The sequence below is a fragment of the Callionymus lyra genome, chromosome 14 (genome assembly GCF_982586985.1).
Source record: "Callionymus lyra chromosome 14, fCalLyr1.hap1.1, whole genome shotgun sequence".
Lineage (NCBI taxonomy): Eukaryota > Metazoa > Chordata > Actinopteri > Syngnathiformes > Callionymidae > Callionymus > Callionymus lyra.
Window position 1 is genome coordinate 26,238,654 of NC_141831.1, and position 16,545 is coordinate 26,255,198.

At 37.4% G+C, this 16,545-nt stretch overlaps 1 protein-coding gene across 5 annotated transcripts in view; it reads right to left on the bottom strand.

The window, feature by feature from the left end:
• LOC148066862 (cell adhesion molecule 1-like) overlaps window positions 1-16,545 on the bottom strand; it is a 252,206-nt gene that overhangs the window by 62,719 nt on the left and 172,942 nt on the right. For all 5 annotated transcript variants that reach the window (XM_087807700.1, XM_087807704.1, XM_087807702.1 and 2 more), the window contains 2 exons: window positions 11,656-11,802; window positions 266-418 (listed from right to left, as the gene is read on the bottom strand). In XM_087807700.1, the coding sequence (XP_087663826.1) occupies window positions 266-418; window positions 11,656-11,802 (300 nt within the window). The remainder of the gene's footprint in view (window positions 1-265; window positions 419-11,655; window positions 11,803-16,545) is intronic.

Below are 16,545 nucleotides of genomic sequence, written 5' to 3' on the forward strand. Positions count from 1 at the left end.
GGTGGGATGGAATAGGCCCTCAATCCTTATATTTGACATGTGAATTACAAAGCCCATCAGAAGATTTCATCAAACATTTGGTAATGTTGATCTTGTACTCTTCTAACTTTTTATAAAAATTGTATTGTAAAACATAATATTTTAATGGAGATAACCCAATGAGCTACAGTGCATGTCTGCAGGTATAAATAGAATTATTGTCTCGTCTGGCCTTAAATCCATGTCATCGATCAGGTGTTAGTGTACACAGAGTGTTGTGTTGTACCCAGCACGGTGATGTCAGCGTAGGCCTCCTGTGGGGGGTCCGTGTACAGCTGGCAAACATATCGACCTTCGTCCGTCAGCGACACGTTCGACAGCGACACCCGCAGCTCGTTGTCTGAGAAGTTGACGAGCTGAAAGCGAGCGTCTTTCAGTGCTGGGCAAGAAGAAAGAAAATAATCAATTATTTTTTTTACTGTTGGTTCCACATAATATTTGAATTGCTCAGTTCACTGATAACTTAGAATGTTTGGTAACAGGTTTAAATCAGACCTCGAGAACATAGGTAAAGGTCCTGCCAGGTCTCATTTGGAGGAAAAAACGTGAACCGTAACCAGCACTCTAAATATGACAGTCAAACTGCTACTGACTGTTAAAAAAAAAAAAAAAAACGCCTGAATGAACTCTTAAAATGCTGTTTTCACAAGTCAAAAGATCAAGACCAGTTCAACATCACATTCATACTGTCAACGTACAGATGAAATGAATGAAACTCACAGTGAAGGAATTAATTGCAAAAATACATGAATATATTTGAAAGTCCTTTCACATTGGATGAAAAAACAACAACAATACTGTTAGCTTCTCTAATGTGAATGCATATTATAAAGAATAGTTCAACTATATGTGTTTCTGATCAGTTCATATGTCATGGCCTTGTGTTCATTTTTGGAGCCAACAATTGGCATATTATTTTATTATTGTTTTCAAAATTCCAACATTTTAAAATGCGAAATGTGTGAATTAAAAAAATACAAGGAAACCTGGAAATAGTCTACAAATACCCTAAAGCCTTAAAATCTTTTCAAGGCAGCTTAATTTCTGTAGGCATGGTGGGGGATTTACTTACTTCACAAGGTTGATGGCTGTTAATTTTCTACGCAAAAAACTCTTTGAAAAACATTTAAATATTTTTATAGGAATGTTAACAAGCAGAAGGACGACAGCACCTGTACCTTTATCAGCCATTTTATTTTTAGCATTGTTAATAAACATACAAAGGGAAATGTGACAGTTTATTACAAATATTTGTCTTCTGTTATGCAGCCAAACATAAGCCAGGTAATGAGCAAATGGTACAATCACAAGATCAAGAGCATGTTGCACATTTATCTGTCAATTTGGACGTTGTTTGTCTAAAAGCTTTATAAAGGGACACATGGGCAGTAATTCTTCGTTCAGGTGCTTGTGACTTCAAGGAAACTTCAAGGAACTTTTTGTGAGAGGTAGAAAACAAACCCCTCAACGCAATTAACAAAACAATCAATCACAGAGTGAAGTGATGTACAACAGCATGAGCTGCAGTAAAACAAAAAATCAAATCCAAGACGCGCTTCACTTCACTTCGCTTCACAAAATCCTGTTTCCTCTACATCTCAACCAACTTTCATCTACTCTTTTTGCTCACTCCATCAGCCAAAATAATTCCGATTTGATTATTATCTTAGAGACCATCTTTTTTAGTCATGTCATTACAAATACAACATTTTAAAGGAGACAAAAATGTGTAAAAAAAAAAGAAGATTTGACCCTTCTGCGAGCTCTGTGTCAAAGTGACCCTGTGAAGGAAGTGAGGTATCACCTTCACGAACTTTCCTCTTCATCTTAACCAACTTTCACCTCATCTGTTTGCTCACTCCATCAGTCCAAATGAATGACAACATGTGGTCAAAATAAAAGTCCCACCGTGTCCAACCCGACTCGATGCGTTAAGACATTTTCCTAGGATTGAAAACAACTGGAGGCTTTTGCGGCATCCACACTCATTATAGATCCAGATCCCCCGGCTCAGCTTGTTCTTGATACCTCTGGGAGAGTCTTCTGAGGCTCGCACATGAACCACGAGACAAAACCACTCTGCTGCAACTCCAATATAAGATGGAGCTAAACATTAGTAAGGTAGTGAATAATCATCATCTCAAACAAATGTGTGCATTAGGAAACAAGAACATCAAAGAATTGTCAAGTTGAAAAAAAGCATTTCCACTTAGACAACATCCCAATATTAACTAACTCCATTCATCTGCCACTACCAGCTTTTTTTCACAACTCAAATCTGTTGTCCAATCCCATTTACTTCCTAAACCAAAGCTCCTAAACATTAAGGGAAAACACTTTGACATTTAGCCAAAACTTAAATGTGCGGCATTATTTCACAAAGGAAGTGACGTTCTCGTGAGTTCTGGGACTTTATTGTTGAAACACAGAGAGACTGAAGCGACAAGCAGCAAAGGGTTTAAAACGAAAGAGACTGAAAAGTAAACTTCATCTAATGTCATGCTCCGAGTGTCATAAATCATCAATATTTAAGGCACATTGAATTATATTTTATTATGCTGTTAGCTCCTCCGTGTTCAGGTCAGGTTTAACTTGAACGGCTTATATTTACTTGTTGTGGCTATTATTAAGCTAGTGCGAAGAGGAAACGTCGCAAATGTGACGTTGGACCCTAAAACCATTATCACTTTACAGGTTGTTATGCAAATATTATACATTTCACTTATCAAATATCTGTTTGTTTCCCATATTATATATTTAAAAAGAAATTCTTATCCAAGCAACCAATGATTTAAAAATAAGATTTATGACAATTTAAAGGTGTTTCCAAACTTGTGCGTATTACTGTTTTTCCAAGACAATCGTATTTATTTAGGTTTTACTAAAAGACAACTACAGTCCCCTCGATGTATTCTTATCATACCTCACTTTACCACACATTGTCAACAAAGACACAGTACAATCATTTCTAAATAACTTAAATGTTGCTCTTATGCTATTTAAAATACTTGGTCTTGCAAATTTAAAAAACTGTGCACATGGCTTGATATCACAGGAATATATGTTCCTTGTACCACTATATTTCCTGCAAATGTCATTTAATTATTAACATTTTCAGTAATGTTACCAACAGACAGACAAGTGAATCCATTATCAAAAAGCTGGTGAGTAACACTTAACTAAACACTCATTCATGCTGTTTGTATTTATATGGCCCTCAGCTACTCTTACAGTTTGCTTGGCAGTTTGCTACAGATAGCACTCGTCTGACAAAATATGACAAAGTGCAGGCTTAGACTCTCGCATGCCCACACAAGGCGACAAAGACGAGACACTCAAAGATACATTCTGGAATAAAAAATAGATGTTTCAAATCAGGGTCACATGAGAGAGCATCTGTATTTATTTGTATCTGTCTCAAACATGGGTTGTTTAGTTGTAGATGTGTAAGTAAAGCCAACAGAAAATAAAATGTAATTTAGGTGGTTTGGACTTTTACCTGAGCACAATAGCAAAATTATAAAACAATGTAACTTGAATAGATTTTTTACCATAAATCAATCGTTCATTGTCTCCTTTAAACTAACTCAAAACAGAGATTCATGACTCAATAGAACTCTCAGTAGCTATTATATGAACGATGCTCTTCACTACACAACTTTGTCTGGACAACCTGCCAAAATGGAGTTCACTTGAGAACAGAAACAGAACAGAAACAGTTCCTAATGATGTTTTATTTTCAGAACTGCAAACAAAGTGAGACATATTCGTAGTGAGGGGCAGACAGTACAGCAGGTGCAGAACGGCCACTGGGTTAACAACTTTTTCAATGGGGAATACATTTGGGAGAAAACTTTCTAGACTTCCCCCAAGAGGAAGGTCTATGGTGGTGCAGGGAACAGCGACGGTTGGCGGCTGTCGAATATCTATGGTCCAGAGGAGTGTAGACCTGAGTTCTCCTCCCCGATCGTTTACTGTTATGAGAGGGCGTCAGGTTTGATGTGGCTGGAGCCTGGTCGGTAGGAGAGAGAAAAGCTGAATCTAGTAAAGAACAGCGCCCACTTGGCCTTGTGAGAGTTCCGTTTTTTTGCAGAGCAAATGTACTCTAGGTTTTTATGGTCAGACCAGGAAGAGGCTCTTGGTTTCCTCAAACCAATGGCGCCACTTCTCCAACACCAACAGTTTGTGATCACCAATGTCATAAGTACTCTCTGCTGGCATCAGATGTCTGGATAAGAAGGCGCAGGGGGTAAAGTTTCTGATACTCTGTAAAACTTTGGGAGAGTATGGAGTGATCGGATTCCAGCTGTAGGTCTCCATGGCCTCCTAGAAGTAGAGGTGACCCTTGGCAGGTGTGAAGTCAGGCAGAAGGATGATTGCAGAAGTTATAGGGCAGATGAGAAGGCAAAGAGGTGGCCTTAACTTCAATGAACACAGAGGTCAGAAGTCAGTGGTAGGCAAGCTAGGCCGGACTGTTTGAGGCAGATCTAGTGACAGGAGAAGCTCCAACCCAAGATTAACCACATATACCAGTGAATATGGGGGTTATGGTTACGTAGCCAAGGGTCGCCTTTCGCGAGACCTCAGGATAAGTAAGCGGATGGTCTCAAAGTGGGTGCAAGACAGGAGCATCGGAATCGGTGTGGTTTGATGGGTGACGGTTTGCATTTCTTTCCCATCAGATTCTTCGACATAGACTAGAAAACTGAGTAGGTATAAGTGGAACTGCTTTAAACCGGTTTAAAAATTACCTATCAGACAGAAAACATGATGCTAAGGTCCACTATGGTGTCCAACAAGGTTCCGTCCTTGGCATGATCCTATTCACAAGGCTTCCACTAAGCAATTTGTTCAGAAAAAACTAAAATTTCACAGCTATGCGGATGACACTCAGTTGTATTTGTCAATGAAGACAGATGAAAGAAATCTAGCTTTCACTAACACAACTACAATCCCATACTACAGAAGTCCTGGATGACCCAAAGCCTTTCTTATTGTACTTAGACAAGATGGAGGCTCTACTAGTTGGTCCACAACATCTTAGACAATCCATAAATAATGATCTAGCCTCTTATAAAGGATTTGGTCCAGCTGCTAGCACTACTGTAAGGAATCAGGGTTTGCTTTGATCAAGACTTCATTCATTTAACTCACATGTTAAAGAAATCCCACAGACTGCCTATTTACAACTTTGTAACATTTTAAAAAGCTGCCATTTCCATCCCTCTGCCTGAACCAACCCTTTTTGTAATGCTCAAGCAGATGCAGTAAATAAACAAGCCAACAACTCCAGCATCTATTGTCACTTTTAAATCCCCTAATGCACTGTTATGAAAGATATTTATCGTTGAAAGAAAGAAAAGATGATTGTTGAAATCAACACGCTTGCTCTTGTGACGACGTTTAGTTCAAGTAGTCCTTCCAGCCAGCAGCAGCCAAACCCGAATCTATCTGGAGAGTGCTGTAGGTGATGAGTGCTGCTCTCCTAAGTGGCTGCAATCAATTGTGATTAGTAGCTGCCACTACTTTTTCACAGGACCACATCAAACTTTTATTAATGGCTGTCACCCAGGTTGGTTGAGGGTGGGGCCAGGGTAATTACATGCATCAAGCCAAGCCTCCTTCACACTCCAGGTGAAGTCCAAACTATTACTACCTCATGGTCCCTAATATGTACCAGATTTGCTTCAGCAACTCTAAGACACAAAGCGTTTTATCTTTTTGCTAATGTTGAATATCCTCAGGCTCCATTCAGTGCCATATTTTCACCCTTTGCATTGTTCTTGTGGTTAATTTCCAGACTGATGCTATGATTAATCATGTTAGCTTTAAGTAATCAGTTCTGCTTCAATCGACAAAGACTTCTTCAAAGAAACTCTAGAAGTCGAGTTAAATGTAAATCCAGGGATGAGATTATATCACTTCCATTTACAACTTTGTGTTTGTGTATGATGAGACAAAGACGATCAATGGTACCGAAAAGTAATCCCACGTAATCCAAACCATTCAAACAACACAAGGTCACATATCAGACGAGAAAATCTTGCTTAGTTGCACATTTTTGTACAAACAGTGATTGGACACTGTCTGTTAATTCTGACAGATTTTAGGATTTATAACTGTTGTGGTAAATATTTATCTCCACAAACAATAACAAACAAACTCACCAAATAAAGTAAATATTTAAGGGCAACTAAAGGAAAACCCAACTCTCCTGATTTAGACAAATGCTTCAAATGTTTAAGCTTTCCTCTTCAAGATGCAATAAGTTCCTCTTCATGATTCGTTTTGATGTTATTCGTTTAAAAAGTTCTCTCCCGTCTGAAATCTTGGGAAAAGAAAGGATACAAAAGAGTGCATTATCACGTAATAATGGCTTCACTCATCGTCCTGTAATCATGCCTGCTTTGTTTATACAACGAGTCCCTTGGAGTAAACTTCGGGGATGGATCATGCCACATGCCAAACCCGCTGCTTTACCAATCACAGCAGAGTGGATATGTGGTTAAGGTAAACAAGATATTATCTTTGAGAGTCTAAGACTAGTTAGCTTTCTTATCTTAATAGCACAACTCTGATTTACTGTCATTATTAATTTGATTATTAATGAACACTATGTTTCCTTATGTTGTTTTCAATAGAACAAAATAAATAATGTAATAAAAAACTCACAATGCAGTATCTCTAGAAAAGTCACTCACATTTATCCACGGAATAAATGCAGGAGTAAGAATAAAGAATAAAAATAATGAATATATTACCACTCCAATGTAGCTGTTAGGTATACAGGAATACAGTTTCCCTGGTGTGGTCATCTTTGAGAATTCCCGGAACTTTCCTTGCCACTGTGAGTTATCATGAGCTCTTGGCAGGGAACCAGAGTCGCACTGTTAGCATAGACCAGGTTCAAACTAAAATTGTAAATAACAACCTGCTTTGCATCACATACATAACTAGACTGTGTGACTCTGGTATTATTGGGTCCAACATTTATCCAACAACTAAGTTGTTTATGAAAAACTGTTGATGGACAATGGATGCCCCACCACAGAATGGACAATACAATTGTATTCTGTGACTGTTACAGTTTACATGTACTGCATTGTAACTGTTGAAGGTATGTAAATAAATAAAAAAAATAAAAAAATAAAAAAAGAGAATTCCCGGAACATTAAAGCGACGAATGAGGAACTGTTCCACCTTGTGGATACATCATGAACCAGCTTGTAGCGTTTTAATTTAGACTGGGCTTGGACCTTTGCAGGCTTTGGGGTTTTTGAGAAAGAATGTGAGAATTCCTTATCTTAACCAGCAGGGTTGAAACAGTTTCAACCTTGAGAGCTTTTTGGGGGAACAGATTATGAGTGTGAGTGAATCATCTGATGCGTAGCTCCATTTCTGCACCTGCTCCAGCCACTAGCATGTTCTTTGCATTGTCAATTACCAAGCAGGCTTCTTATCTCCAAGTTTCCATTCAGAGCAAACATCAAACAGAAAGGCTGGCTTATTCTTTCCAGATCGGGCTTCATTGTATTGTTTGTACAACATTTTTTTTTTCCACATTCCACTCATTGTCTATGTAATGGGATGCCACTGTGTTTTATGACTGGGTGGATCATGATGTCCATCCACTGTCATAGCAGCTCGCTGGGCATTATTCAGTGATTCTACAATCGCCTATTTCACTTTTATGTACAGCTAAGTAATTCGGGTGTCAGTAAAAAAAGTGCTATTGTTTTCAGTTCCCGAGGACCCAATGGTCCATTCAGGGGGGGCTCAGAAATCAATATAACCATTGTATTTGCCGATTCAAAGAGGATAGAGCCAATGCATTGTTAAGTTAGGTTCACCCACACATTTATTTGGATGCACCTTGCTACTAGTGCAGCCCCATCTTATATATTTGTATCGATTCATGATGCAGATCTCCACATCCCAGTAGGGAACACGACCAGGGCATCACAGAGGGCCTAGTGGTTAACACTTTGACATGTTGAGAGTCTCTTTTTTATACAGTGATATATGAGGAATTTGGCAGAGGTAGGCACTGTCTAAGTAACCCCAACTGCCCACTTAACCTAATAAACAAATTATTGTCTGTAATTAAAAAAAAGATCCTTGTTGAGCATGAGCATTTTCTCTTCCTTGCCAAACAAAGTGACTGGATAATGATGCACGAAAGCTTTCTGAGAATTGTCCGAGCAACCAGAGTCCTTCTCCCCAGCTGTAGCTAAAACAAAGTGCTGCTCATATTCTGAGATGGATGCACCGAAAGCTTGCTGAAAGCTAGGAGAGACTTAAAAGAGTTGTCTAGACACCCTCCTGCTGTTTCTACTTTCTATCAACATTCTGAAACCCTTTCATGTCTTAATATGATGCAATATTCAAGATTTACATGCAAAAACAGAACATTTTTCAATTGAGAAATAGAGCGAAAGCCTGGTGTCAATGACGAAATGGCGTCAAGGTCAATGACTGATGTTTTTTTTAAATGATTTTGGAGAAAAAAACAACAGTAACGTTGATGGCGCCTATGCAGTATGATGTCACTAAAAACAGCAGCTTAGAGTATATATGTAGCTCAAGGTGTTTGTATATTAATATTGACCATAAGTCTCTTCAATTTAACCTACCTTTCAAGAATAATTCAAAATAATACTATATTATCCCAGCTACTTTGGAGAAGGAGGCAAAACACTCCATTAAAGAGCATGTAGTAAAGACCCTGATTCAGAGTTATAGTCAGTTTCATCAGTTTAGACTGTGGGGAGAAACCTAATCTACATTTGCTTCCATATCATATTATGAATTTCATAGTTAAATTTGATTTATTATTGTGTTCATGATATCTAAATTTAGGATCATTTACTTTAAAACAATGTCAACACTGAATGAAAAATAACAATTTCTACCGGATATAAAGAGGTTTCAATTACCATAGAAATAGTATTTTGTGTTTTCAAATCTTTTGCTACCATATACTGTTAGAATAGACGTTAATATACTAGGGAATGTACTTCACTTTTTCAGAGGGAGTAACAGGAGATGGTGTGTGGCCAGTGTCTGCCACACTGTCACCGACTTCAACTTCCTGCATAGTGTGGCAATAAGATGCCTCCATCTTAAAGTCATCAGCTGGCTTTGGGTCAAAAGTCTCCGTTTAAAAGTTGACTGTGCATCAGCAAATTACCGCCATGTACAGTATGTGTACCAGTGATACGTAAATTCTAATAGAGGATTTATTAAAACAATAAGGATTAGTCGTGGTTTGTTGAACGGTTTATAACTGGCCGAGGAAGAACTGGATATCAATCTCTGTTTTAGCACACATAATTCATTTTTAATTCATTCAAAGTTATGATCATCTATTTTGGCTAAGAATTTTAAATGATGATTTGATACATTCTTTATTTAACACAATATATTTAAAAATGTTTTCTGGGTGCATTCATTTAATTAGCACCTAAGGCCTGTTTGACACAACAACTGCTTGTGATTAGATTATTGCATGATGGAAAATGTATTGAGTTTTTTTCATGTTTTCTGTATGTTGGATTGTTTGACAGTCCACTTCAGGCACTTTCTATTTAAAGTACGGTGGGAGGAGATATCTGGATGAAGTATAGATAAGTTGCAATTTTGCATGCAATAATTTAGATAGAATAAATGTGTGCCATTTGTGTGTTGACAAGACCATATATCTTCCGTCATTAAATGAGTTTAGAATGAGTACCGCAGTTGTGTTACAGAGACACACACAATGCATATTGCAACTGTTTTAAATGTTTTTTTAAGAAATACATTAGTTAAGGGGAGATCAACATCTTTAAGGTATTAAGACAGGGTTATCCAAACTTTTTTCAAGGAGGGCGACATTTGATGAAGTTAAAACAAGCGGGGGCCAAATATAAACCAAGAGTTATCTCCCTTAGAAGTTGAAATAAGAGTTCCTGTATCATCAACCTATTCAATGGCATTGACATTTTACTTTGTGTTCTTTATATATATATATATTTTTTTGTCTTTTTTAAATGTCTCTGGTTAAATGATACAGTTTGTAATGACCATCTCGGGCCACAGAAAATCTCCTTAAGGATTTATAGTTATGTTTCTTCATCCCATACCAGCAGTAAGAAAAACAGGCAGAGGCAGCACCTCTGTGAATAACCTCAGCTGCTTTTTTGACAGAGATCGAGAAGTCTTCGAGTCAAAGACCAAACACATCGCCCTACAGAGGCATTGGATAAACAACAACATACCGACAACATACAGCAGGTTTAATTCAAGGTTTTGGCTGGTTAGAAAAGTTTGAAGGTGAAGCATGTTCAATAGGAATGTGAACATGAGTTTAACTCAAGTTTGATTTCAAGATGCTTCAGTCAAGGTGAGGTCCTTTTTTTTTTAAATTCACTTTTCTTGTTTCTTAGCAGTAAAAACTCACAATGCTGAATAACAGCCAGCTATTAAAACGTGTAATTAATCTTGTGAAAAAAACAAACTCACTACATGGAACATTCGTTTAAAAGAATTCCAAAAGCATAAAATGTAATTAAATCCACATAAAGCAGTGACCATGAGTAATCGTAGATGTAAAAAGAAAAGTCAAAGACATGTAGGTACTCAAAACATATATGCACAGTTCAGTTACTTTTTTGCTTTGTAAAGAAAAAAAAGGAAATCAATATTTATTTTGGACCTCTTTGACTGTTTCCATCTCAAGGATAAGAAGTTCCTGTAGCCAAAACATCTTTGTAATTTATATGCCGTCATCCATCATCATGTCAAGGCAATACCATGACATTTGTGAGTTTATTTTCGTGTATATTATGTTGCCAGACAGTGAAAATCTTCAGACTCCAGTGAATGTTCAACACGAGAAAGTGGTGAAGATGGTCCTCTCCAGATTAATTAGATGTGATTTTCAAAAATGTACAGTATGTTCCTTACAAATGTTTATGATTTAAACAAACAAGCTTTTCAGATTAAGAGTAATTGAGAAGAATCACTTTAACAACAGGCTAATCACTACAGTCTAGACAACCATGAAACCATTAAAACATTTTCTCTGCTTTTGTATGTTTACACAGAAGTAAATAAAGGCTCTAGTATTCATAAACAAGCTTAAAAATAAATATAATTAATATGAACAAAGTCATGCTGGAAAGCAAGTCTGAGAGTGCAAAAGTAATTGGAAGAAAATACCAGTAAAAACTAGGCATGATTAGATGTTTAAGGAAGATGGGCTTCTTTTATTAAAATGGACACAGAAAAGCAAAATACTGCCAGCATGTGGGTCAGACTTAATAAAGTTTCCTGGAACTGTAAGTTATGTTGGAGAATATTTATCAAATTGACAAAATGTCAAGCACATTCTCATACATCTGTGAACAAATAAGTCAGAACATTTTCAATATTAAATAATATCATTATTAATATAAATAAAGTATTTTAATCCCTGAATGATTGTATTTTGGATTTATTTATCTTCAGATAAAGAGATTTTTACTTTCTTGACCCTATAGAAGTGCAACACACTCAAGACACAATTCTTTTTGGACAAATGTGTTTCCTAAAATTGTCTGCAGTCACATGACATTGGGACTTGTAGGTACTCACGCCTCATATCTTTGAAGTAGATGGTTTGTCTGTTGGGGTTGAGCAGCTGGATAACAGAGTCATCGTTGTTCTTCACACGGCAACTGATGATGGCCATCTCACCCTCCACCACAGAAATGTTATCAGTCACCAGGTTCTGACTCACCACTGGAATAGAAAAGACAGGAAATATAAAGAAATAGAATCAAGTTATGCAAGACACATGCATTTATTTGATGTATAAAATCAATTTGGTCACTCGTCTTACTGAGGAATGAGACTCCTGTGTTGTTCTCGGTGTTACCTTGACCTTTTAAGTATAGATTTTATTGGGTATTGTTTTGTTTGTTTTAGCGCTTTGTGACCTTGGTCTGAAAAAGCGCTCTATAAATACTAACTACTTAGCTACTTACTTACTTACTTACTAGCTTCAGAGATCAAATCAGAGGGACAGCTATGAAAGTTAGGATGGTCTGGCCACACAGTGACTAGGTACTGGGTGAAAGAAAAAGATAACCCCTGAGGTTCATGGATGCAGAAAAGAGAATAGGTGCAACTATACTGGATGATGAAGTCAATTAAGGTAAAACAAACATCTTTCACACTCACAACCCCATAGGGCAACAGTTTAAGAGCTCATTAATCTTAAATCAGACCTAAAATAGTTTTTACTCCGGTGGTTGGCTCACAGCTAAAAAAAAAATTCTGTAGAATGATGTAGATCAATTTCTCGAGTGGAGTTTAGTTTTACGATGCTACCTGAAGTTTAATCTTGGTATAAGAATGTCAACACTTTTGAAAAAAAGTGAGATCTGGGTAAAACTTAAGCTACTCTGCAATGCATGGCATTTTAGATAAGTAGATTTATTTTAATTTTGTAATGGATCGCCTTTCAAAGCTTTGTATTTAATGCAGTGGAAATATATTGCTCTTTGTCACCACTCTAAATTAAGATGCAGGGTTACATAAATCAAGCACGAGCTGCTTATGTCACATCGCTCTCACAGATGCTACATCTTTTACACATAACTTGGCACGCTTTCAAAATTAAAACTTCTTTTAATTTGCTTTTCTTTTCTTCTAGTGACAGAAATAGACATCACAGACATTCCTCAGTGTGACTGACTGAAAGATGCGATGGTGGTGAACAGTGAACAAAACCAAAGGATCGGGAAACATCAACTGCTAATTTGCATTCCTTAGTTATCATGCGCCTCTTAACATCCACTCTATTTAGGAGACAAGAGGTTTGAGGTGGGGAAAGAGAAATTCAATCGTCTGATTCTCACTGATAAGGATAGACAGCCCAGCAAACCAGATTTAAATCAGCCTCTGGGGTGGCCGCAGACACCGCCCGAAAGTAAATGAGCTAAGTTGTCTTGCATATTCAGGCAGTTTACGTGGGGTGGGCATCTGGTGATGATAATAGGAAAACATGCTAAAAAATACTCCTCAAGGTTCTCACAGAAGGTTGCAAGGCATAGACGGTGTATGATATGTTGAAAACAAGTGGAAGGACTTATGACGGCCTTGTCAGCTGTTTAATACTTCCTGTTGTGTTAAATAAACAAGCCTGACACATGGGAGGCAGGTAAGAGGAGGCACATGGTGGGGGGTCTGTGCTAATTAATGGCCAACAACAGCAACAATGTGTTGATGCCACTTAGAACACTGTCAAGATGTCCAAACACTGGACTTCTTTACCCACATGACTGAGAAATTACACAAACTGTTTTGGTTTCATAAATAAACCTATGTACACACGGATCATTATTCAAATTGTATTCCTGTGATGTTGATAAATATTAGAGAGCCTTCGGGCAGTAGTCTGGCCGGGGTTTTGATTTTCCCACTCCTACATGCGCTGGGCTTTGGGCTATTTTGTGTAGTTTGCATGTTACCCTTGTGCTTGCATTTTTAATTGAAATTATTCTAAAAAAAACAAAAAAAACATGGAAAGTCCAAATTAGATAAACAGACTGTTGTTGCTGAGGTTAAGATACTTTCTTATTAAATACATGACATTGAGTTACAGAACCTCAGTCTGGTTCTGTCAAGGTGTCTGCCTTTGAGGCGGTCATTCCTAACTACCTTCCACATGTGACCAAGTGCAAGACAATTTTGGCGCAGAATATAAATGGACGCCTCCCTTTTTCCACTTGACCACAGCAAATTCCTGTGTTGTTCTTACATCACTGGCAAATAAAGCTGATTCTGATTCACAACAATTTAACAGAAGTACATCAAATACATGTGGATTCAAAGTCTTGCAGGAGCCAAGATCTTGAGAAACTTGAGCAACCAAGTAAATACACATTTTGATACAAATATATATATTTGGCAGTCTTGTGGTATTTTATAATCTAACAAACTGGTAAAGCATAATAGATAAAGAAAGTATTCCGAGGAAGTTCATATAATTTGAAATGAAAGGTTAATCTGAACGATGTACCTGCTAGCTAAGTGAGTAGGCAAAATGGCTAGCTGTGGTCTTTTTGAGGAGCTCTCTAGATGCAAAGTGGAAATGGCACGGGTAGCGCAGGATAATAGTTCTATTAAATAATTCCTTCGACGACAAGGTCACAGCTGCGATGTGAGAGAAGTTGGATGAATATGTAATTTTTTTATTTCACTTCTAACCGAGACGCAAAAATTCTTGTAGCATTTTGTTATAACCAATATTAACACCTTGAGACCCAAGAAAACTAAACAACTACAAAAAGAAACTGCCAGCCTCTGTCCTTTGCAATAAATCTGGCAGACGCACACCTGTGATATTTCACCTTTTCTCTCGCACGGAAATACATTTTGCCCAAGGCACTGAGAAGGCTCAAGATTTCAGCTGTCAAGTGTTTGTGTCAAAAGTGGAAGCAGGGAAACCAAGATTAAAGTTGTCAGACAATGAGAACCCACATTGCACTGCACAAAGCGTGCCTGAGGCCGAAAATTCCCGGAAACTTGTGGTAGAAAAGAATACGCCATGTTTCATTTGGTGAACATCGTGAGGCTTCTATTGTTTTTCCAAGACAGTGAGTGTATGGATGCTTTTCATGGATTATTAATGATTAAAACAATATGAGGAAGGAAATCACACAGAGCGTAACACTGAGCTCACAGAGCTAGCAGACAGACTTTTGTTTTATTCATGACAAATCACTTGTATTTAGGAGTAAATTCTAAAAACTGACTGTTCAAATTAAACATTGATGCCTGCATCATTCTGCTGTTGGCCGTCTCAACTGACGGCTTTTTATTTAGCTGTTTATTATGCATTTTCCTATTATGAATTATGATGTGATCCTGCAGGGGCTACATTTCGTGCTTATCTTGGAAATTATTTAAGAACATCTTATGTTTGACTTACATTTCCTATTTTGCTTATCTCTGGTTTTATTACATTTCACTTCAGACTGATTGAAACCAATCTTACATGATTTCACGCATGTGCTGGTCCGTTTGCGTTCCCAGCCGCCACCTGAGATTTTATTTAATGTCCTATTTACCTTAAAAATAGCTTAATCCGTCAATTGAATTAAAAAGAAAATGTCAATATATTAGTTTTGTTTGTGTCATGTATGCGTAATTAGCAGAGTTGCAAATGTATAAGATGTATTTTATATTTAGGATATTTCTTTTCAAAGAATGATGATATGAATTATAATTAATTATTTTTGAGGTATTAAATATTTATACTTCCTATTACCTGTTATATTTTTAACCCTGGACACTTTTAGGTAGATAATAAAGAAAAAACAGTATTAATTTATTTTTATTACTTTTTAAAGTGCCATGATTCCTGATTGTGTCTAAAATCAAACCAGTAGTTTACATGAATTACACAGAAAACATTTACGTCCATTTCTTTGACAGAGGGACAGTCATTAAAGTGTGAAACGTGTTTTTGTGAGTGTGATGGAAAAAAAGAGGACTTTAATAGAATGCAGGTTTTCTTCCTCCTGCTCTTCCTGACTCTTTGTTCGGCGGGGGCAGATGGGTTTTGTTAGAACAGATTCAAATAAAGAAATTGGAAAGTAAACTGAGAAGTAGCGAGGGAGTTGAAGAGGGCAGGAGGAAGGGATTAAAGCTGCTGCATGGTGTTGCTAGTGACGAGGAAAATGGAGGGTGAGAGCCAAGGCTGGGCTGCATGGGAGTGACAGAGGAGTGAGTCTAGATCATCTGAGTGTGGACGGCTCGTGTCTGCTGTCTTTTTAAATCATATTAATATAAGACACGTTAAATCAAATCTGTTCACGCTTTAGTCTGCTAAGTTATTAAGATATTTCATAGTTACAAGGAGGTTGACAGAGTTTGTTGTAAAAAAAAACAGCTAAAAAAGAGACAATATTGATCACAGGACAGGGGAAATATGACCTCATTTTGGTGTCGAGTCATCAGTCTCTGCACAGAGCTGAGGTCACCATAGCCGTGTATGTGCCTGCTCACACCAAAGCAACAGATAATGATTGTAAAATTATGTTAAGAGCTGCTCTACAAGCAAACTCATCGTCATCTGCTGACATATGCCCGAGTGAGCCTGCTTAGTTTTTCAGGGCATCAGAAAACAAACTGATGAAAACAACATCGGACTAAGACGCTTTTAAAAAAGGATTGTGGAGCAAGGATCACAGATGGTGTGCTCAATGGAGAACATGAGTGATGTGAAGAGATAAGAGTTGTGTTTGACTTATCGTCGTAGTTTGAGCTACAAGTAGGCAATTCCATTTTCTATCGGGCCTCATTATATTCTAGCATTGTTGTAAGGGCCCATGAAGGAATATATATGACATTTTTAATTTGTGTTAAAAACCAAGTCAGATTTAAGTACTTACTGATTCTGACCTCAACTGATAATAATTATGACTGTTTTTGTTGTGTTACATTTTGAATCATTTCCAAGGTTAACTTTCATGG